This window comes from Ranitomeya imitator, chromosome 5 (genome assembly GCF_032444005.1).
Source record: "Ranitomeya imitator isolate aRanImi1 chromosome 5, aRanImi1.pri, whole genome shotgun sequence".
In the NCBI taxonomy this organism is placed as follows: domain Eukaryota; kingdom Metazoa; phylum Chordata; class Amphibia; order Anura; family Dendrobatidae; genus Ranitomeya; species Ranitomeya imitator.
Genome location: NC_091286.1, coordinates 118252087 through 118274630, shown reverse-complemented (window position 1 = coordinate 118274630; position 22544 = coordinate 118252087). Strand labels below are relative to the sequence as shown.

General features: G+C 41.3%; 1 protein-coding gene across 3 annotated transcripts in view; it reads right to left on the bottom strand.

The window, feature by feature from the left end:
* Nucleotides 1–22544, bottom strand: part of LOC138681526 (proton-coupled folate transporter-like) — a 730145-nt gene that overhangs the window by 235061 nt on the left and 472540 nt on the right. For 2 of the 3 annotated variants that reach the window (XM_069769104.1, XM_069769105.1), the window contains exons 4-5: nucleotides 19908–20046; nucleotides 15697–15780 (exon numbers count right to left, since the gene is read on the bottom strand). In XM_069769104.1, coding sequence (XP_069625205.1) covers nucleotides 15697–15780; nucleotides 19908–20046 — 223 coding nt within the window. The remainder of the gene's footprint in view (nucleotides 1–15696; nucleotides 15781–19907; nucleotides 20047–22544) is intronic. The other variant, XM_069769106.1, reaches the window with a different exon arrangement.

Here is a 22544-nt window from a genome sequence, read left to right as displayed (position 1 = left end):
CAATATGTGGGGATAAACCACTGTTTGGGCGCACCGCAGAGCTTGGAAGAGAAAGAGTGCCGTTTTACTTTTTCAATGTAGAATTGGCTGGAATTGAGATCGGACGCCATGTCGCGTTTGGAGAGCCCCTGATGTGCCTAAACAGTAGAAATCCCCCACAAGTGACCCCATTTTGGAAACTAGACCCCCCATGGAACTTATCTAGATGTGTGGTGAGAATCTTGAATGCCCAAGTGCTTCACAGAAGTTTATAATGCAGAGCCGTGAAAATAAAAAATATTTTTTTTCCACAAAAAAGATTTTTTAGCCCCCAAGTTTTTATTTTCACAAGGGTAACAAGAGAAATTGGACCCCAAAAGTTGTTGTCCAATTTGTCCTGAGTATGCTGGTACCCCATATGTGGGGGTAAACCACTGTTTGGGCGCACGGCAGAGCTCGGAAGGAAGGAGCGCCGTTTTGGAATGCAGACTTTGATAGAATGGTCTGTGGGCATTATGTTGCGATTGCAGAGCCCCTGATGTACCTAAACTGTAGTAACCCCCCACAAGTGACCCCATTTTGGAAACTAGACCCCCCAAGGAACTTATCTAGATGTGTGGTGAGAACTTTGAATGCCCAAGTGCTTCACAGAAGTTTAGAATGCAGAGTCGTGAAAATAAAAAATATGTTTTTTTTCCACAAAAAAGATATTGTAGCCCCCAAGTTTTTATTTTCACAAGGGTAACAGGAGAAATTGGACTGCAATAGTTGTTGTCCAATTTATCCCGAGTACGCTGATGCGCCATATGTGGGGGTAAACCACTGTTTGGGCACACGGCAGAGCTCGGAAGGGAAGGAGCGCCTTTTTGGAATGCAGACTTTGATAGAATGGTCTGTGGGCATTATGTTGCGATTGCAGAGCCCCTGATGTACCTAAACTGTAGTAACCCCCCACAAGTGACCCCATTTTGGAAACTAGACCCCCCAAGGAACTTATCTAGATGTGTGGTGAGAACTTTGAATGCCCAAGTGCTTCACAGAAGTTTAGAATGCAGAGTCGTGAAAATAAAAAATATTTTTTTTTTTCACAAAAAAGATTTTGTAGCCCCCAAGTTTTTATTTTCACAAGGGTAACAAGAGAAATTGGACCCCAGAAGTTGTTGTCCAATTTATCCCGAGTATGCTGGTACCCCATATGTGGGGGTAACCCACTGTTTGGGCGCACGGCAGAGCTCAGAAGGGAGGGAGCACCATTTGACTTTTTGAGCGCAAAATTGGCTGTCGTGTTTGGAGACCCCCTGATGTACCTAAACAGTGGAAACCCCCCAATTCTAGCTCCAACCCTAACCCCAACCCACCCCTAACCCTAATCCCAACCTGATCCATAATCCTAATCACTAACCCTAACCATAATCACAACCCTTACCCCAAAACAACCCTAATGTCAACCCTAACCATAACCCTAATCAAAACCCTAAATCCAACACACCCCTAAACCTAATCTCAACCCTAACCTCAAACCTAACCCTAATCCCAATACACCCCTAATCACAACCCTAACCTTAACCCTAATCCCAAACCTAACCCTAATCCCAAGCGTAACCCTAATGCCAACCCTAACCCTAATTCCAACCCTAATCCAAACCCTAACCCTAATCCCAGCTCTAACCCTAACTTTAGCCCCAACCCTAGCCCTAACTTTAGCCCCAACCCTAACCCTAGCCCTAAGGCTACTTTTACACTTGCGTCGTTTGGCATTCCGTCGCAATCCGTCGTTTTGGACAAGAAACGGATCCTGCAAATGTGCCCGCAGGATGCGTTTTTTGCCCATAGACTTGTATTGCCGACGGATCGTGACGGATGGCCACACGTCGCGTCCGTCGTGCACTGGATCAGTTGTGTTTTGGCGGAGCGTCGGCACAAAAAAACGTTCAATGAAACGTTTTTTGTACGTCGCATCCGCCTTTTCTGACCGCGCATGCGTGGCCGTAACTCCGCCCCCTCCTCCCCAGGACATAGATTGGGCAGCAGATGCGTTGAAAAACTACAGCTGCTGTCCACGTTGTGCACAATTTTCACAACGTGCGTCGGTATGTCGGGCCGACGAATTGCGACGGCCCCGTACCGACGTAAGTGTGAAAGAAGCCTAACCCTAAGTTTAGCTCCAACCCTAACCCTAAATTTAGCCCCAACCCTAAATTTAGCCCCAACCCTAGCCCTAACCCTAGCCCTAACCCTACCCCTAACCCTACCCCTAACCCTAACCCTACCCCTAACCCTACCCCTAACCCTACCCCTAACCCTACCCCTAACCCTAACCCTACCCCTAACCCTACCCCTAACCCTACCCCTAACCCTAACCCTACCCCTAACCATACCCCTAACCCTAACCCTACCCCTAACCCTACCCCTAACCCTAACCCTACCCCTAACCCTACCCCTAACCCTAACCCTACCCCTAACCCTACCCCTAACCCTAATTTTAGCCCCAACTGCTGTTCTCCTGCCGGCCGGCAGATGGAGACAGATGGCGGGCGCACTGGGCATGCGTCCGCCATGTTCTTCTGCCGGCGGCCAGGAGGAGCAGCAAGAGGATCCAGGGACCTAGGTGAGTATGCTAGGGTCCCCGAATCCCCCTATTTCTCTGTCCTCTGATGTGCGATCACATCAGAGGACAGAGAATTACACTTTACTTTTTTTTTTTTTTTTTTTGCGGTCGCCGGTAAACAGTTAATTACCGGCGATCGCAAAACAGGGGACGGTAATACCGACCCCGATCATGCTCTTTGGGGTCTCTGCTACCCCCGGCAGCTGAGACCCCAAAGATTCTCCCGATGCCGGCCGGCGGGCGCACTGCGCATGCGCCCGCCATTTTGAAGATGGTGGCGCCCAACGGGAGACACGAGGAGCATCGGGGGAGCTAGGTGAGTATTGGGGGGCTACCTGGGACCCCTTTTCTCTGTCCTCCGATGTGCGATCACATCGGAGGACAGAGAAATTAAAAAGAGATCGCTTTTTTTTTTTTTTTTTGCGATCGCCGGTAAACGGCCGGAGAAAATCGGCCTCTGGGGGGCGCTATGGACTTTTTCCACAGCGCCGTTAATTAACGGCGCTGTGGTTTAAGTACCCTTAGCGGCCACCGTTAAAAGGCGTATCGGCGGTCGCTAAGGGGTTAACCCCTTAGTGACGGAGCCAAATTTTTGAAATCTGACCAGTGTCACTTTATGTGGTAATAACTCTGCATCGCTTCAACAAATCCCAGTGATTTTGAGATTGTTTTTTCGTGACACATTATACTTTATGATAATGGTAAATTTAGGTCAATATGTTTTGTGTTTATTTATAAAAAATATCAAAAATTTGAGAACAATGTTAAAAAATTAGCACTTTTCAAAATTTGAATGATTATCCCTTTAATCCAGATGGTCATACCACAGCAAACCATTAATAAATAACATTTCCCACATGTCGGCTTTACATCAGCACCATTTCTAAAGCGTTATTTTATTTTGTTAGCATTTTAGGAGGTTTAAAAATGTAGCAGCAATTTTTCATTTTTTCAAGGAAATTTACAACATTTATTTTTTTAGGGACCTATCCAGGTTTGAAGTGGCTTTAGGGGTCTCATATATTGGGAAACCTCCAAATGTGATATCATTTTAAAAACAGCACCTCCTGTCATATTGAAAACTGCTGTCAGGTAATTTATTAACCCTTCAGGTGCTTTACAGGAATTAATGCAAATTGGTATGACAGAAATGAAAATGTGCATTTTTACCACTTCAATGCCTCTAACTTCTGAACAGGTTACAACAGCCGTCAGACTCTAAGGCCGCTATTTGGTCGTGAAGTGCCATGGCAAATATCAGGACCACAAAATCATGATCTGAGGGCACCAACTGGGAAAAGGTGGGAGCCCCCACACTCTGTTAACCATTTATAATGATGTAGTCACTATTGACAGCAGCATCTAAGGGGTTAAACAGATATGTACGATGCCAACACTGATCGTGGCTGATGCAGCAAGTTGTCAGCTATAGTGTACAGCTGAAAGCTGCTGGATTGTCACCTGTATGGGGAGGATATTCTCTTATATCTCAGGTCAGTTAAAAGACGTATTGGCGGTCATTAAGGGGTTAAACAAGGTTTTTGTGTTTATGCCTTGTTTAATAAATTGGAAATGTTTTTTCTTATTTTTTTAAACATCACAAACTCTAAAAAATTAATAATCAAAATCTTGCAATTTTTAAGTGGGTCACCAAGGTTTTTTTTATTTTAACTTCCTGCTGTTTCAGGAAACTACACATGTAAATAGCTACAGGGTCAAACCCAGAAGATGTCTTTTGTATTGAACTATTATTCTAAAAAGAGGGGGAGACTGGTCAGCTGTGAGATTGCCCATCATTGTATTCCTGCTCATAAATTTAAGAAGGCTTGCAGAAAACTTTTCATGAAAGTATAAGATGTAAAAGTCTAGAAAAAACAAGTGGCTAGTGTGAAAATTTAAAGATTACTAATTTTGTTATTTTAACAAACATCATGATTTGAAAACAAATTGCCATTTTTTAAAAAAAGATGTAACACAAAAAACTGATTTAAACACTGGGAAGCTTTCAGATGATAGCTTTCCTTTAAGACAGGGAAACATGGCCATGACAATCCTGTAAACTAATTGTCTAATTGGCTAACGTTAACTAATTGGCTGTTGTCTACCATAAGCTTAATGGTCATTTAAAACCTTTTATGCAGCATTGCAGAAATATTTAAAACTCTATTATACTTCTCGGAGTATGACTGGGGGATATCAAACATTGTTAGTATGTAGACTTTTAAAATTGGAATTATATCTAATGGTTTTTAAAAGTTTGGAATCACTTAATTGGCGACGTTATCCTTTTTTAACAAAAGTGTTGGTGATGGTGCTGGGAACTTGATTTTATGACAATTACTAATATACAGTATATGCATTACATGTAGAGATTAATACATCTTTTGAAGTTCAAATTCACCAAATTCTATTAAATTAAAAAAAACATGATTGGAATCGAGGTATTTCGCTGAGACTCACAATACTGCAAAGCTTCCAAGTGCCCGTAAATTCATGTGTAACATTCTGAGGTCTCCTAAATCTGCATTTAAGCCCATCCAAGTTTTTGACATTGCTAAAGTTGTATTTCTGTTAAGGTAACTTTCCCATAGAAACATTTTGTAACCCAATAGTAACCAATCGCCCATTTAATAACTCAGCACCCTGGCACAATTTTCATGATTTTTTATTAAAAAACAATCCAAAAATTATCTATTTTAGTCATTTCTGATCAGGCAGACCATGCTGTGCTGAACACTGACTCAAACAGATGGTGTCAGGATTCAAACCCAGCTCCTCTTGTGCACAAGGTGGCAGCTCTTCTCTCTGAGCTATTCAGCTCACTGGACAGTTCCTTGGTAAACCCAATACTAGTATCTGTGCTGTTCATGATAGCCTCCACCCTCAGTTCTTGATTGTCTCCACCCTGAGTTCCTGATTGTCTCAATCCTGTGATCTACTGATTGAACAGCTTATTTAAAGTCAGCATTGCACTTCCTTCCTTGTGACATTATTGAGCTCCCACCCTTTAGTCTAGCTTCTTTCCAGCTACAGCTTATCTTCAAGATTCTATTGCTGCTACCGTGTACCTAACTTTGCTTATTTCCTGACTATGATTTCTGCTTATCCTCCAAACTAAACTCATGTGCTGCCCCTAGTGGTTGCAATATAACTACTCCAACTCAGGTCAGTCCATAACAGATGGTCTCAGAGTTAGAGGCAACGTTATCTTACCAGACATGTCTGTCAGTCTTCTCAAATAAAAAACTTTTTTTTTCACTGAAGAGGTTAATAGAATATTTGTAAGAAAATGTATACTTTTATTCAAAAATAAAGAAAAGCTGTATGGAAAATATCATCAAAGCAATGAGAAATAATAAGTTTTAAAAATATTGCTTCAAGCTTTGCTTTCATTCAAGGATCTTCCTAGCAGCAATTCTAACCTGAATGAGTTTTATCATTCTAACTGTCAGTTTGTTAAGATAATCTGCAGAAATGTTATGCCATTCTTCCTCAGGCTCCTGGCAAAAGTCCAATTTGTTTGTTGACTCTTTTTTATGTGCCACTCCATGCTGCTTTCAAAACAACTCATTAGTGGAGTTATGTATTAGACTCTAATTTTAAAATTTTTTATATTCTTCAGAAAGTAAACTTTTTCGTAATTCGGTCTGCATGAATGCAACAAAATGGTTGCTCACATATGGTTAAAAAAATATATATAATAATGGATTACCTCTTTGGCCATCTCAGCTGACTGATCTCCCCCATAGAGCCATGGCGCCTTTTTCTTCCACCACCCTGAACTGAAAGCCTGTGCATTTTCACACTAGGTGATGTCATGACATCATGATGTGTACCATGATCTTATGACACGCAATCCAGACTTCTAATTCCTCTATTCAGGGCACAGGGATTTCCCAGACTTAGTCATGGCCAGAACATCTGACTTATTGTAAAGATGCCCAGAGATTCAGTGCATTACGCCAGAAAGAAAAAGTGGCAAGTACCACAGTGGGAACAGTGAGCAGCAGAGGTGAACAGAGATAGTTGACTATTAGTTGTTTGCTTTTTTCTACACCTCGGGATTATTGTACCCTGTGGTCCTTCCAGATCAAATAGTATATGGAGGGACATTTAATTCACAGCAAATAAATTTGCAATGAATTTAATTTTCCAATCAAATGTGTCATGCTGAGCCACTTCTCACTTTCAAGCCATGAGGCAAGTGAAGGAGTCCAAAGTCAAAATCCAGGATGGTACCTCAAAGTCAAAGGGATAAGACAAATGGATAGTCAAAGACAAAGTGGAGGTCAGGTTACTAAGTTCAGATTGCATCAAGGCAAAAAGGGGTAATACCACTGAGTAGTCAAAAGGCAAATCCAAGGTCTAGAAGCAAAAATCAGAAAATCAGAACACAGAGTAAACACCACAGAGCAATGTTAATGTTCTGATCTTTGCCAGCCTTCTAGATAGCTAGGTAATCATCCTGAACGAGTTCCATCTGGAACAAGCCCCACAGGCCTGGCCACATTGAACAACTGTGCTGCCACAACACTGACAGCCCAGCACACCCTTCATCCTATAGGGTGGCTTAGCTGTCACTCATAGGATCCTTAACCCCTTCGCGCCGCAGCCCATTTTCATTTTTGCATTTTTTTTGCTCCCCTTCTTCCCAGAGACATAACTTTTTAAATTTTCCATCAATGTGGCCATTTGAGGGCTTATTTTTTGAGGGACAAGTTGTAATTTTTATGAATCTCCAGGTCATTACAAGTTCATAGACACCAAACATGTCTAGGTTATTTTTATTTAAGTGGTGAAGCAAAAATCCAAAATTTGTTGAAAAAAAAAAATTGCGTAATTTTCCAAAACCCGTAGTGTATCCATTTTTCTTGATCTCGCATTGGGTGAGGGCTTATTTTTTGCATGCTGAGCTGACATTTTTAATTATACCATTTTGGTGCAGATATGATCTTTTGATCGCCCGTTATTTCATTTTAAATCAATGTTGCAGCTACCAAAAAAACATAATTCTGGCGTTTAAAATTTTCTTTCTCGTTATGTTGTTTAGCGATTGGGTTAATTCTTTTTTTTTATATTCATAGATCGGGAGATTCTAAACGTGGTGATTAGGGTTGAGCGAAACGGGTCGGCCATTTTCAGAAGTCGCCGACTTTTGGCAAGGTCGGGTTTCATGAAACCCGACCCCTGTGTGGAGTCAACCATGAGGTCGGCGATCTTCTGAATCTGGTATCGGAATTCCGATACCGATTCCCGATATGTTTGCAATATCGGAAATCGGTATCGGAATCCATATTTAAGTGTAAAAGAAAGAATTAAAATAAAAAATATTGCTATACTCACTGTTGTGAATTCTGTGGCTGAATTCACTCCTGTGGTCACAAGTGGTACTGCAGCTTCTGAGCTTCCTCCCTCAGGTGTTCTGGTGAGCTCGTTGGCTGCTTTGTTATTTAACTCCACCTGATTCTGTCTTCCTTGCTCCTTGTCAATGTTCCAGTGTTGGATCTGAGCTTCTGGATCTTTCCTGTGGCCTGCTGCTCTGCTTAGATAAGTGCTTCTTTGCTTTTGTTGCTACTTTTTCTGTCCAGCTTGTCATTTCGTTTTGCTGGAAGCTCTGAGACGCAAAGGGTGTACCGCCGTGCCGTTAGTTCGGCACGGTGGGTCTTTTTGCCCCCTTTGCGTGGTTTTTTGCTTTAGGGTTTTTTGTAGACTGCAAAGTTCTCTTTGCTATCCTCGCTCTATCTAGAATATCGGGCCTCACTTTGCTGAATCTATTTCATCCCTACGTTTGTCTTTTCATCTTGCTAACAGTCATTATATGTGGGGGGCTGCCTTTTCCTTTGGGGTATTTCTCTGAGGCAAGTCAGGCTTGTTTTTCTATCTTCAGGCTAGTCAGCTCCTCAGGCTGTGCCGAGTTGCATAGGTAGTGTCAGGCGCAATCCACTGCTGCCTTTAGTTGTGTTTAGGTTAGGTTCAGGTATTGCGGTCTACAGAGATTCCACGTCTCAGAGCTCGTTCTATTGTTTTTGGGTTATTGTCAGATCACTGTATGTGCTCTGATTGCTGGCACACTGTGTCACTGGATTGCCAACATAACAACTCACCCTCTGACGCGCCCTGGTACTAACCGGCAGTCTTCCTTCCTTAGAATCAGCGCTTGAAAGACCTTCGGTGACGTCGCGGCTTGTGATTGGTCGCGCGACAGCCCATGTGACCGCTCACGCGACCAATCACAAGCCGCGACGTCACCGAAGGTCCTTCAAGCGCTGATTCTTAGGAAGGAAGGCTGCCAGAAAGAAGCAGGGCGCGTCCGAGGGTGAGTATATTCTTATTAGGTATATACTCACCCTCGGACGCGCCCTGCTTCTTTCCGGCAGCCTTCCTTCCTAAGAATCAGCGCTTGAAGGACCTTCGGTGACGTCGCGGCTTGTGATTGGTCGCGTGAGCGGTCACATGGGCCGTCGCGCGACCAATCACAAGCCGCGACGTCACCGAAGGTCTTTCAAGGGCTGATGCTAAGGAAGGAAGACTGCTGGTTAGTACCAGGGCGCGTCCGAGGGTGAGTATAGCAATATTTTTTATTTTAATTCTTTATTTTACACATTAATATGGATCCCAGGGCCTGAAGGAGAGTTTCCTCTCCTTCAGACCCTGGGAACCATAGTAACCCATTGCAATGCATTGGGTTTCGGCCGACCCCGACCCCGACTTTTTTATAGGATCGGCCGATTTCACTCGACCCGACTTTTGAAAAAGTCGGGTTTCGTGAAACCCGACCCGATCCTATAAAAGTAAAGGTCGCTCAACCCTAGTGGTGATACCAAATATGTGTATGTTTGATTTTTTTATTGCTTTATTTTGAATGGGGCGAAAGGTGGGTGATTTGAACTTATATATATATTTTTGTAAGATCACGTGACAGGAGTCACCGATGGGTGGATTTCCAGCGTGATTTCATGATATGCATGTTAAAGAGTTTGACAGTGGCATTATTAATATTATTTATTTATATACAGTGGGGCAAAAAAGTATTTAGTCAGTCAGCAATAGTGCAAGTTCCACCACTTAAAAAGATGAGAGGTGTCTGTAATTTACATCATAGGTAGACCTCAACTAAGGGAGACAAACTGAGAAATAAAAATCCAGAAAATCACATTGTCTGTTTTTTTAACAATTTTTTTGCATATTATGGTGGAAAATAAGTATTTGGTCAGAAACAAACAATCAAGATTTCTGGCTCTCACAGACCTGTAACTTCTTCTTTAAGAGTCTCCTCTTTCCTCCACTCATTACCTGTAGTAATGGCACCTGTTTAAACTTGTTATCAGTATAAAAAGACACCTGTGCACACCCTCAAACAGTCTGACTCCAAACTCCACTATGGTGAAGACCAAAGAGCTGTCAAAGGACACCAGAAACAAAATTGTAGCCCTGCACCCGTCTGGGAAGACTGAATCTGCAATAGCCAACCAGCTTGGAGTGAAGAAATCAACAGTGGGAGCAATAATTAGAAAATGGAAGACATACAAGACCACTGATAATCTCCCTCGATCTGGGGCTTCATGCAAAATCCCACCCCGTGGGGTCAGAATGATCACAAGAACGGTGAGCAAAAATCCCAGAACCACGCGGGGGGACCTACTGAATGAACTGCAGAGAGCGGGGACCAATGTAACAAGGCCTACCATAAGTAACACACTACGCCACCATGGACTCAGATCCTGCAGTGCCAGACGTGTCCCACTGCTTAAGCCAGTACATGTCCGGGCCCGTCTGAAGTTTGCTAGAGAGCATTTGGATGATCCAGAGGAGTTTTGGGAGAATGTCCTATGGTCTGATGAAACCAATCTGGAACTGTTTGGTAGAAACACAACTTGTCGTGTTTGGAGGAAAAAGAATACTGAGTTGCATCCATCAAACACCATACCTACTGTAAAGCATGGTGGTGGAAACATCATGCTTTGGGGCTGTTTCTCTGCAAAGGGGCCAGGACGACTGATCCGGGTACATGAAAGAATGAATGGGGCCATGTATCGTGAGATTTTGAGTGCAAACCTCCTTCCATCAGCAAGGGCAGTGAAGATGAAACGTGGCTAGGTCTTTCAACATGACAATGATCCAAAGCACACTGCCAGGGCAACGAAGGAGTGGCTTCGTAAGAAGCATTTCAAGGTCCTGGAGTGGCCTAGCCAGTCTCCAGATCTCAACCCTATAGAAAACCTTTGGAGGGAGTTGAAAGTCCGTGTTGCCAAGCGAAAAGCCAAAAACATCACTGCTCTAGAGGAGATCTGCATGGAGGAATGGGCCAACATACCAACAACAGTGTGTGGCAACCTTGTGAAGACTTACAGAAAACGTTTGACCTCTGTCATTGCCAACAAAGGATATATTACAAAGTATTGAGATGAAATTTTGTTTCTGACCAAATACTTATTTTCCACCATAATATGCAAATAAAATGTTAAAAAAACAGACAATGTGATTTTCTGGATTTTTTTTTCTCAGTTTGTCTCCCATAGTTGAGGTCTACCTATGATGTAAATTACAGACGCCTCTCATCTTTTTAAGTGGTGGAACTTGCACTATTGCTGACTGACTAAATACTTTTTTGCCCCACTGTAGCACCATTGATTCCATGGTGCTGTACATGAGAAGGGGTTATATATAAATTACAGCTATCACTTACATTAAGCAAACTAACAATTACAGACTGATACAGAGGGGTGAGGACCCTACCTTTGCGAGCTTACATTCTACAGGGTGGTGGGGAAGGAGACAGTAGGTCAAGGGTTGCAGGAGCTTTAGTGTTGGTGAGGCTGTAGCTCCGGTAGTGGTGAGGAGGCAGCGGAGTCAGTGTAAGCTGTAAGCTTTTCTAAAGAGGTGGGTTTTCAGGTTCTGTCTGAAGGATCCGAATGTGGTTGCCATGGGTTAATAGCCGCGGGTGGATTGTAATTCCACCTTCGTCTGTTCCAGGCACATGTCAGCTGTTCAAAACAGCTGACACGTGCTGGGAAAGATGTGGGCTCAGCACCGGAGCCCACATCAAAGGGGGAGACTAGTATGCTGCACTAGTATGGTGCATGTCGTGAAGGGGTTAAGACATTGTGAGTGTTGGAATCATGACAAAATGCATGATTTGTTGAAATTTAATCTCGTCAGGTAATGTCATTACTCAGTAGGGTTTGGGGCTTCATTTTTTTCAGACAGAATACTAAATTAGTGATTTTACTCATAAAGGGCATCTTTCATAAAGGGCATCTTTTTGCTATGTAATCTGAAAGCAGCATGATATAGGTATAGAGACCCTGATCCCTGTGATGTATCACACAGTTTACTGAGAGCAGCATCTGTGATAGAGTAACAGTTTTCTCTGGTGTAGATCTAGAAGAACTCAGTGTTGGGCCATGGGTAACACTACCTACACCACTGGTTAGTAACTTTCTGTGTTCAATGTATATTGCCTTACTGTAAAACTACAAATCAGTAGTTGAGGCTTAGTAGGACAAGGAGACACGAGGTCAGCTTCTACTGTGACATAATGTCTTTCTGATAAAACACTGATTGTATTCAAAACAACAATACACAGCCTAGTAAATGACACATCTCTGGAATCTGAGTCTCTGTTCTTACACCATAGTAATCTAAGATTACAGTACATACACTGGGGGAAATAAGTATTTGATCCTTTGCTGACTTTATAACTTTGCCCACTGACAAAGACACAGTCAATAATTTTAATTAATTTTAAAAAAAATTGTTTAAAAATGTAAAAAAAAATAAAAAAAAAATAGTTCAAATCACCCCCCTTTTGCCCCAATCAAAATAAAACAATTAAAGAAAAATCAAACCTACACATATTTGGTATCGCCGCATTCAGAATTGCCCGATCCATCAAGAAAAAAAAGGATTAACCTGATCGCTAGTGTTGAGCGATACCTTCCGGTATTTGAAAGTATCGGTATCGGATGGTATCGGCCGATACCGGCAAAATATCGGATCTCGCCGATACCGAGTTCCGATACCAATACAAGTCAATGGGACACAAATATCAGAAGGTATCCTTGATGGTTCCCAGGGTCTGAAGGAGAGGAAACTCTCCTTCAGGCCCTGGGATCCATATTAATGTAAAAAATAAAGAATAAAAATAAAAAATATGACTCACCCCTCCGAAGAACCCTGGCTGTCACCGCTGCAAGCGTCCGCCTCCGTTCCTGAGAATTGCAGAGAGTGAAGGACCTCCGATGATGTTGCGGTCTCATGTAACCGCTCACCTGACCGCGACGTCATCGAAGGTCCTTCACTCACTACATTCTCAGGAACGGAGGCGGACGCTCGCAGCGGTGACAGCCAGGGTTCTTCGGAGGGGTGAGTATAGACATATTTTTTTATTTTTATTCTTTATTTTTTACATTAATATTGAGCCGCATATTCATTACTGTAATGAGCGGTACTATGTGACCGCTCACTACAGGAAGAAGCTGCCGCTCCCGAAGACCGTGGGACATGCAGGGACCGCGTCAGGAGCGCCGGGAGCAGGTAAGTATGTCATATCCACCTTTCCGTGTTCCACCACCGCCTCATCTTCCCGTCCTCTTGCTGTGACTGTTCAGGTCAGAGGGCGCGATGACGTATTAGTGTGCACGCCTCCCTCTGCCTGAACAGTCAGTGCGGAGAGGCGGGACGCTGAGGAGCAGCGATGAGAGGTGAGTATGTCATTTTTTTTTAGTGCAGCAGCAGCATACTTATACTCGAGTATATACGGTACATTTTTTTTGGTCGCCGCGACATTGCATTAAAATGCAATAACGGCCAATCAAAAGATTGTATCTGAACCAAAATGGTATCATTAAAAAGTCAGCTCAGCATGCAAAATATAAGCCCTCACCTGACCCAGATCTCAAAAAATGGAGACGCTACCATTATCGGAAAATTGCACACTTTTTTTTTTTTAGCAAACTTTGGAATTTTTTTTACCACTTAGATATAAGAGAACTTAGACATGTTTGGTGTCTATGAACTCGTAATCACCAGGACAATCATAATGGCAGGTCAGTTTTAGCATTCAAAAGTACAACTCGTCCCCCAAAAAATAAGCCCCCTCATGGCCATATTGACAAAAGTTATGGCTCTGGAAAGAAGGGGAGCGAAAAACGAAAAAGAAAAAAGCTCCGGGGTTAAGGGGTTATTATTGCACATAATATAAACACAAAATTAGATTTGTTTTTGTTTCACCTTCTAATATCTCATATCTTATATATCTTACAAATTTCAAATCTTATAACTCATGGAGATTACACCATTTTCATTAATTGAGGTTGCAGTTCATCGTGATGGTTGCAAGGTAAAGGGGATCTGTCTTTGTTGGTGCTGGTTGTAATATAAAATTGCTACTCCGTTCTAATGAGCAGGATTTAGGTAACACTGATAACGCTGATATAAAGCTTTAGATGCTTCGTTCAATTTTCAATCCAAATGATCTATTTCCAAAGATTTAAATGGCAATTTTTTTATGCTTTGGAGATAAAAAATATAGTTTCATTAACTTAAGTCCCTGTCTTTATAAATAAGTGAAATAATGAGAATCCCCATTACAATGAAAAAACTATTTACCATATATACTCGAGTATAAGCCGACCCGAGTATAAGCCGACCCCCTTAATTTTGCAACAAAAAAACTGGGAAAACTTAAAGACTCGAGTATGAGCCTAGGGTGAAAAATGCAGCAGCTATCGGTAATTTAAAAAAAAAAAAAATAAGGTACCAATAGAAGTAAAATTAATTGAGATATCAGTAGGTTAAGTGTTTTTCAATATCCATACTGAATCAAGAGCCCCATATAATGATCCATACAGTTAATGATAGGCCCCATAAGATGCTCCATACAGTTCATGATGGGCCCCATAAGATGCTACATATTAAAATATGCCCCATATAATGCTGCACAAAGGTTAATAATGGCCCCATACGATGCTTCATAGACACATTTGCCCCATACAGTACAGCATAAAGGTTAATAAGGGTCCCATAAGATGCTCCATAGAGACATTTGCCTAATATAATACTGCACAAATGTTGATTATGGCCCCATAAGATGCTCCATACAGACATTTGCCCCATAGAATGCTGCACAAATGCTGATTATGGCCCAATAAGATGCTCCATAGAGATGTTTGCCCCATTTAATGCTGCACAGATGGTGATTATGGCCCCATGAGATGCTCCATAAAGATATTTGCCCCATATAGTGCTCCACAAATGGTGATTATGGCCCCATAAGATGCTCCATAAAATTATTTGCCTGATACAATGCTCCAGAAATGGTGATTATGGCCCCATAAGATGCTCCATAGACACATTTGCCCCATATGCTGTTGCTGCAATAAAAAAATGACATATTCACCTCTCATCACTCAGGCCCCCGGTACTTGCAATATTAACCTGTCCTCGTTCTGGGTGCCACTCTGTCTTCTGCATCCTCAGTACTAATATTCAGGCAGAGGGCGCGGACTAACCACGTCATCGCGCCCTCTGACCTGAACGTCACTGCAGAGGACGTGGAAGATGGAGCTGCGCCCGGAATGAGGACATGTGAATATCGTGCAGTGCTCCCCCTCCCCATTATACTCACCTGCTCCCGGCGCGGTCCCTGCACATCCCTGGTTCTCCAGGCACTGACAGCTTCTTCCAGCGTTGAGCGGTCACCGTTTCCGCTCATTACAGTAATGAATACGCAGCTCCACCCCTATGGGAGTGGAGTCAGGTCCATATTCATTACTGTAATGAGCGGTACTACGTGACCGCTCAATGCTGGAGGAAGCTGTCAGTGCCCGGAGAACCAGGCACTTGCAGGGACCGCGCCAGGAGCAGGTGAGTATGTCACAGCCGCCGCTCCCCTTCCCCCGCCGACCCCCCTGGGAAAATGACTCTAGTATAAGCCAAGAGGGGGATTTTCAGCCTAAAAAAATGGGCTGAAAATCTCGGCTTATACTCGAGTATATACAGGTAAATGCTTATTTACTGGAAATATGAGCAAATGCAACACATTGCAAATAATTAATTTTTATGAAAGGTTACAATCAAAACAGTTCACGTTATTTATTTTCTTTTACCTTGCTCATTTGGATATGCAATTTTTGAAGATATCGATCGTAGCACAGCTACAGTATATCCACTGGGAGCCTGTATTACACCACCTGTAGAAAACATATTGCAATACAAATTACTTGACCAACAATAACTATAAAGCATCATTATTTTCAAGAAATTTTGTAAACTATATAGTAAATTCACTGAATTCAAAAAAATGTGCTGAGACGGTATTGTTAAACAGGTCAGTAATAATTAATAACTGTATTTTTGGCTCCTCCCCATTTTTGAAATTAGGAAATTATTTGATATTTGGTCTTAAACTCTAAAAATGTAGTTAGTCTTAAAATTGTCTATAAAGAATGTACTATTTAATACCTTTACAGTGTATCTTAATTAAGATTAGTTTCTATAATCTAATATTTTGTTCCATTTACCATAGTTTTTGGATATACCAAATTTTACAAATTACAGCAGACTTTTCTTTTATACAAGGTCATATTTTCATTTTATTAGCCAAACTGATTATCAACTCAGCAATATTCATGATTGAGAAACAAAGATACATTGTCACAAAGCTGATGTCAGCACAAACGCTTAAGAGAGAAACTAAAAGAATGATTACCACCTTAAAAGTAGCTCCATGTCTAAAATTTAGTGCTATAAATTCACCCACCATTAACCAGCCTTAATATAGCAAAAAGAGGTCATAAAAATTAAAGATTTGACATCAACGAACATCAGAAAGCTATTAGAACTTTATTGCTTTAGAGCCTTGTATTAGAAAAGATGTCTAAGATTTAGGAAAGATATATAAAGTACTTTCTTCATTGGGTACCCTGAAAAAAGTCACTTATAGTCTCACTTCAGTTCATCTCTCTTTATATTTTCTTGATCCACACTGAAAATAGTTGTCCATCATTCAAAAAGCCTCTTGCTGTGTTTACAGAGTATCTAATCCACAGTGATACATCCTTAGGGTAGGTCATCAAAATCAGATTGTTTGAGGACCTAAAACCCAGCACCACGACTGATCAGCCATTACCAGGTCCTATGGCCAGAGGTACTACGCTATGTTGAGGGTTGGGAATCCACAGCTCCATGAACGATATAGTGGCCATTTTCAGATACTGTAGCTCAGCATACTCTTCATCCACCACAGAGTTGAGATGTTCTAGCTTCATACATGAAGTACTTCCAGTTGAGTCGCTCTAGACCTAGGGATAAGTCATCTTTAACTTAGCCTTAAAACAAACCCTTGCACAAGTTCATGACTAGGTTCTTTTTTCATATATGTAGTGTTAGAAAAGTTTTATTTTTCTTTCAGACAATTAAATAATTTTGGCTAATTTATTACTATTTATTGGTCCTAATTGTTATGTTGCTTTTGCATTTATATGATTAAATTACATTTCTCATAATCAATGGTAGATGGCACACCTTTGTAGACAGTATGAATTTATACAGAGTGCTGATTTGTTTTGAGACAACCACTGAGCTCCTTTAGATCCATAGAAAATAGAAGGAAGGAACCGCGACACACAACTCACTTGACACAATACTTTGCCTGATTTGCTTTTTCTGCTTTGGGAGAAACCCACTCTGGGGTTCTGGACTGGATCTCTCTAATATTGAGAGCAATTACACTATGGGCATGTCTGATGAAGGGTATTGACCTGAAAAGTTCAGTTTTTCCATACAGACTGCAGTTTATTTTATGAATATCAGATATTCTGAAAAAATATTAATCAAGCTCTTCCACATTCATTATGGTGAGCATTTCCTTCCTAGCTTACATTTCCCTATTGTGTAATTTTTTTATATGAATCTTTCTTTTGTTAGGTGTTAGCCATGTTTAAAATGTTATTTATCTATCTTGTGGACTGCAGCAGCTAGCTACAGAGAGGGTTAACTATTGGAATCAGTCCCTGGTGGGAGGAGCTAAGTGGACATGGGAAAAGCAGTTTCCTGTTGTTAGGCAGACAGGAGATAGTATAGCAAAGTAGAAGGACTTTGTCATGATCCAGTTCTGAGATTATGCTCAGCTCTCTTGTCTCTGGACTGGTCATGTGGGAGTTAATCCTCTCTGCCTCACCCTGGAGCTGGCTGAACTATTTAAGTCCTCTGCAGCCATTGGGCCAGTGTCAGCTATAGTTCATGCTGCACAGTTTGAGCTCCTGACCTGATCCCTGTTATTGTGTTTCTGTTTGCCTCTGACTGCCTACACCCGTTTATGACTTGTTCTGACCTCTGGCCTGTACCCCGACTCCGTCTCCGTCTCATGTTTTGGTTACCACGTTCCCGGTAGGTTCTGACGTCTTGCTTGTCCCCGACGATTCTCTGCTCGCCCCTTCTGTACCGCGCTGCTATCTCCGTGTATGACCTTGGCTTGTTTCATGTCCCTTTCATTACCTGTGACACCTGTGTTGTTGCTCAGTGTTGCTGTGCTGTGTGTGCAACCTCCTTTCCTTAGCCAGAACCCCCTGGTGGAGATTGCTCTATACTGCACTGCAGCAGCACATCACAGACTTTTGATCCCAATGTTAGCAGACCTGCATTGAAATGGGTATTTGTGTGCAAAGAGGGAAAACCATAATATTGGATAGTAGGTTATGTAGGAAAAAAGTGGCAGAAGGATCTATCTCAGGCAACTGCATCTAAAGCATTATTTATGCTACATAAAAAGCTAGACCTGAGGGTCATAGAGGAGAAAATGGCCAGGCTGGGATATGAGCTCTCCTATATAAAGCTATAGATGCAGTGGCACAGTAAGTAGCATGTGGCCCTCATTGATTGGACTTTTAGAGTAGTAGTGATTAGTCGCAGTGACACTCGACAGCCAGAAAAGTCTTCACACAAAGGGAAGATGGAGATTCCATTAGTGGTTTGGTGGTTTAATGTAACATATGTATAAATCTGCCATGTGTAACCATGAAGTTTCTGCTTCTGGATTATTCAGAAGAAACACTCTTTAAGTGTTGTGCCTGCTACCAGATGTATATACTTATCACCAATTTGTTTTAGTAAAGAAAAGTTTATTTCTAGTCTCCCTCATTGATCTTTTCCTGATCACGTCCTGGCCTGTTATGTCAAGCTGCAGTATGCGGTCTTCCGAGGTATATCGCCAAGGTAATTGTAGCATACACTCCTAGCCAGGATCCCCAATTTCCTGTAGCATGGTGGGATACAGATATGTAATGTATGCCACACTCGAGTAATAGGGCCAGGAGACGCTATTATGCCCAGGCATAGGTGTCAAGTGGAGGTATGGCTATTTTGCAGTGTTGTGCAGTTTTAGTTGTCACGGTGCTCCTACCTGGTTCCTAGTGCTCCAGACATATGTAGAGAATTTAGAGGTAGATAGGTAGGTAGGAAGAAGTCAGACTAGACCTTGGCATGAACAGTTCAAATGGTTTACTTGATCACAGATGGAAGATTCACAGCTTCTTCAGCATTTAGCTGCAACACTGGCTTTCCATTTAGGTCCCAGCTGGATGGCAATGAGACTGAAACTCTGATATGGCAAAAGGTTTGGTCTTGCTGCGATGGGCTCTGAAAAAACTGTGTGGCAAAGTACATAATCGTACAGCCTTTGTACCTACACCTCACCTCTATTTGGGCTTGACTCTCTCCAACTGCTAACTCCCTCTGGTCACTATAGAAAGTAGACTATAGGGATGTTTATTAAACATCCTCCAATACAGTCCGTTTCTGACCCTTATACCGCCACATGCTGGTATCCATTAATTTAACAGAATGACACCAGACAATACATCAAAGCATGAATTACACGGGCTGCCATGAATGCATAAACATTTGTAATGGCCCCTTCTGGGTAAATACAGTTGCTCTCCTCGGCCACAGATGCCACCCCAATGTTATATAGCTCGGGCTGACATTTTAAGTCTAGCCACAAGACAAACTCAGCCTCTCAAATGCTACTTGGTTCTTAGACACATCAACTTTTACACCTCCCTCGCAACCAGTGATCAACTTGTTGCTGTGAATAGAAAAAGTCATATTCATACTTGCTTTCTACAACTTTGACAGCACTTATTCAGTTTTGCATATTTAGATATAAGAAAGGAAGATAATATTTGCCTTCAGTACAGAGATTCTGACTATATTTGACTGTCGGCTCGTTACTGCTCAATTTCAATGATTTCTGAGAGGACATTCTACAGTAACGTATAGCAAAAATAACAAGAAAAAAAACAAACAAAACAATTCTTACTTAGAAATACCATCCACTTTCTTGTCGAGAAGGCCAGCAGTAGATAAGAAACAGCTCTCACTGTTACTCCAATATTAGCAAGCCATGTTTCTCTAATGTGTTTTAAAAGCCAATGAAAACTGAAGATTATACATATTCCCTGTGAAAGAAGAAAAACATGTAAAACATATATGCATGTATGAATGCTATTTTTCATATTTATAAGGTTGTCTAACCTTTAAGAGAAAAAATTAAACAGGCTTAAACAGCAAGACATGTGAACAGCTGAACATGGGGGTGACAGGTGTCACACTCCAAAAATCTAATGTTTGTTCTCTTTGTTGCATGAATTGTCTATGTCTATTAAATATTACATATGTTGTCATTGCAATGTCTTTTAAAATTTATCAACTTGCTTTCTATGGACCCTGAATTTGTAATAATTCTGGACCCCCTCTCTTAGGTCCCATTCACACAGACATTTTTCAGGTACATGTTCTCAAGTGTATTTTTCAACCGATTTGCAGATCAAACTAGCCCATTGAAGTGAATAGGCCCATCAAAAAAATAGATAGTGTTCAGAAACAATCTACGCATCATTCTAGTGCTGTCTGTAATTTATTATCTGGTAGGACTAGCTTGTAAATTTTTAGTTTTTTCTTCATGTGAGAAAAACAGATGCTGCAATGATGAAAAATTAAAAGACATATGGTCCCATATGTTCTTTATGAAATTGCTGCTACCAGACTCCTGAAGACCCAATTCTTTTCTCCCTGTCATCATCTGTAAGGGGTGAGCCAAGAGGCCAACATATACCAAAGACTATCTGCCGATTCAGCTGATATTGGTAGGTTCAGCATGACTTTAGTCTCATTTATATGGGTACATTAAGTATAAATAGGGACATTTCCTCCCAAATCAGCTATACAGATGTTACCTAAGAAATGACAAATATGACTTTGAACTTAACTTGTGTAGCCGCCAACCTTTGAATACATTTTCAGTTCCACTGGATATTACAGCCTAGGTCACCTCATATTCTTGCTACCCCATAACTTTGGAGCACTGACCTTCAAAACCAGACCCTTAGCCTCTAACTTCTGGCCATGTCACATCAAGGTGTTTACTTTTGTCATATTACAATATACATATTTCTGATCTTACAGAATATTTTTCTAAAGTATTTCTCCACTCACAAACAAGTAAAATAAAAAAAAAAACTGATATACACTGTTTGAACTGTATTGAAAGCAATTACTGGGATCAGGACATAAGCAATCTAATTTCCTGAGCATAAAAATTGAAATAAGTTGTGTTATTGATTTTAATGAAACTCCTTATTGCCTTTTCCCACGAACTAGAACACATTACGTTTCAAAGTAATTTAAAAATGTATCACTTAAGGACACATGGTCCCTATCATTACTGTGCAGTAAGTGTAATACATTTGTGAAGAATTGCACTGTTAGTTTATGCATTTATACTCTTGTACTGTCTATATTATATTCAAATAAATCATTTTTGAAAAAAAAAAAAACTATATTGGTGCCAAATATATTAAAATGAAAAGTAGAAAAACCTATTATGAATGCAAATTCAACTGCAAAAGTGCAGATTTAAGGCCAGGGTCCCACTTGCAACTGCAATGCGAGAAACTCGTGGGAGTCTCTCTCATCAATACCTGGCACTGCCGCCAGTGGTTCGGACTGGAGCATTCAGCTGCATAAAAATATACATGCAGCCGCATGCTCTGGTCCCGAGTGCCAGCGGCCGTTTCGGGTATTGATGCGAGAGACTAGTGCAAGTTTCTTTCATTGCAGTTGCAAGTGGGACACCGGCCTAAGGATGATTATACCCAACACAAGGGACAAGACAAATTTTAAAAAAAGATAAAAGAACAATCAATAAACAAGAATATTAAAAGAAAGGGAATACAAATTATAATAAAAAGAAACACTTCTAAAAACCAAGCACTTTATCCATTCATTTTTACTTTTAGTGGTTAAATAGAACTTGTCAAATCTGTTTGAGAAAGCACAGTGCATGGCCAAAGCATGTGGATATTTAACCATCACATCTATATCAGCGTATTGAAATTTGTATTCTAAAACCAGGAGTGTTAATTTGCGATGAGCGAATTTGTTTGGAAAACGCTCACCAAACATAAATTCAGCACGAATATAGCACATTCGGATTCGTGATCGGAAACTCGAGCAAAATTTTATAAAATCGGAAAAATCGATAACATTAGGTAAAAGTGCAGGAAAATATTTGCGTTGCCACAAAAGTTTGTTCAGTACTTTAGCAACGATAATGCTGGTGTATCATGAGCCTTTGGCATGTGTTTGATGAGGAAAGGGGGTTTGCAGAGCTCAGAGAAGCAGCGTTTTTGTAAACAGTCATTTTTTCCCCCTAACTTTATGTGTGCATATTGCAGCTAGCCAATCAGGGTGCAGGAAACACACACAAAGTCCTGACACAACGGCTTGTGTCATTGGCTGCTGAAATCACATGTCCCTCTTCATATAAATAGCGGACATCTTGTTTTAGCGCCATTTTCACACTGTAACAGCGCAGATGCTGCTCCTGGCACTGGCACTATTAGCAGCAAGATTTTAGCTAGTTAGCTAGGTGATTGTATATCAGTCAGATAGTGTA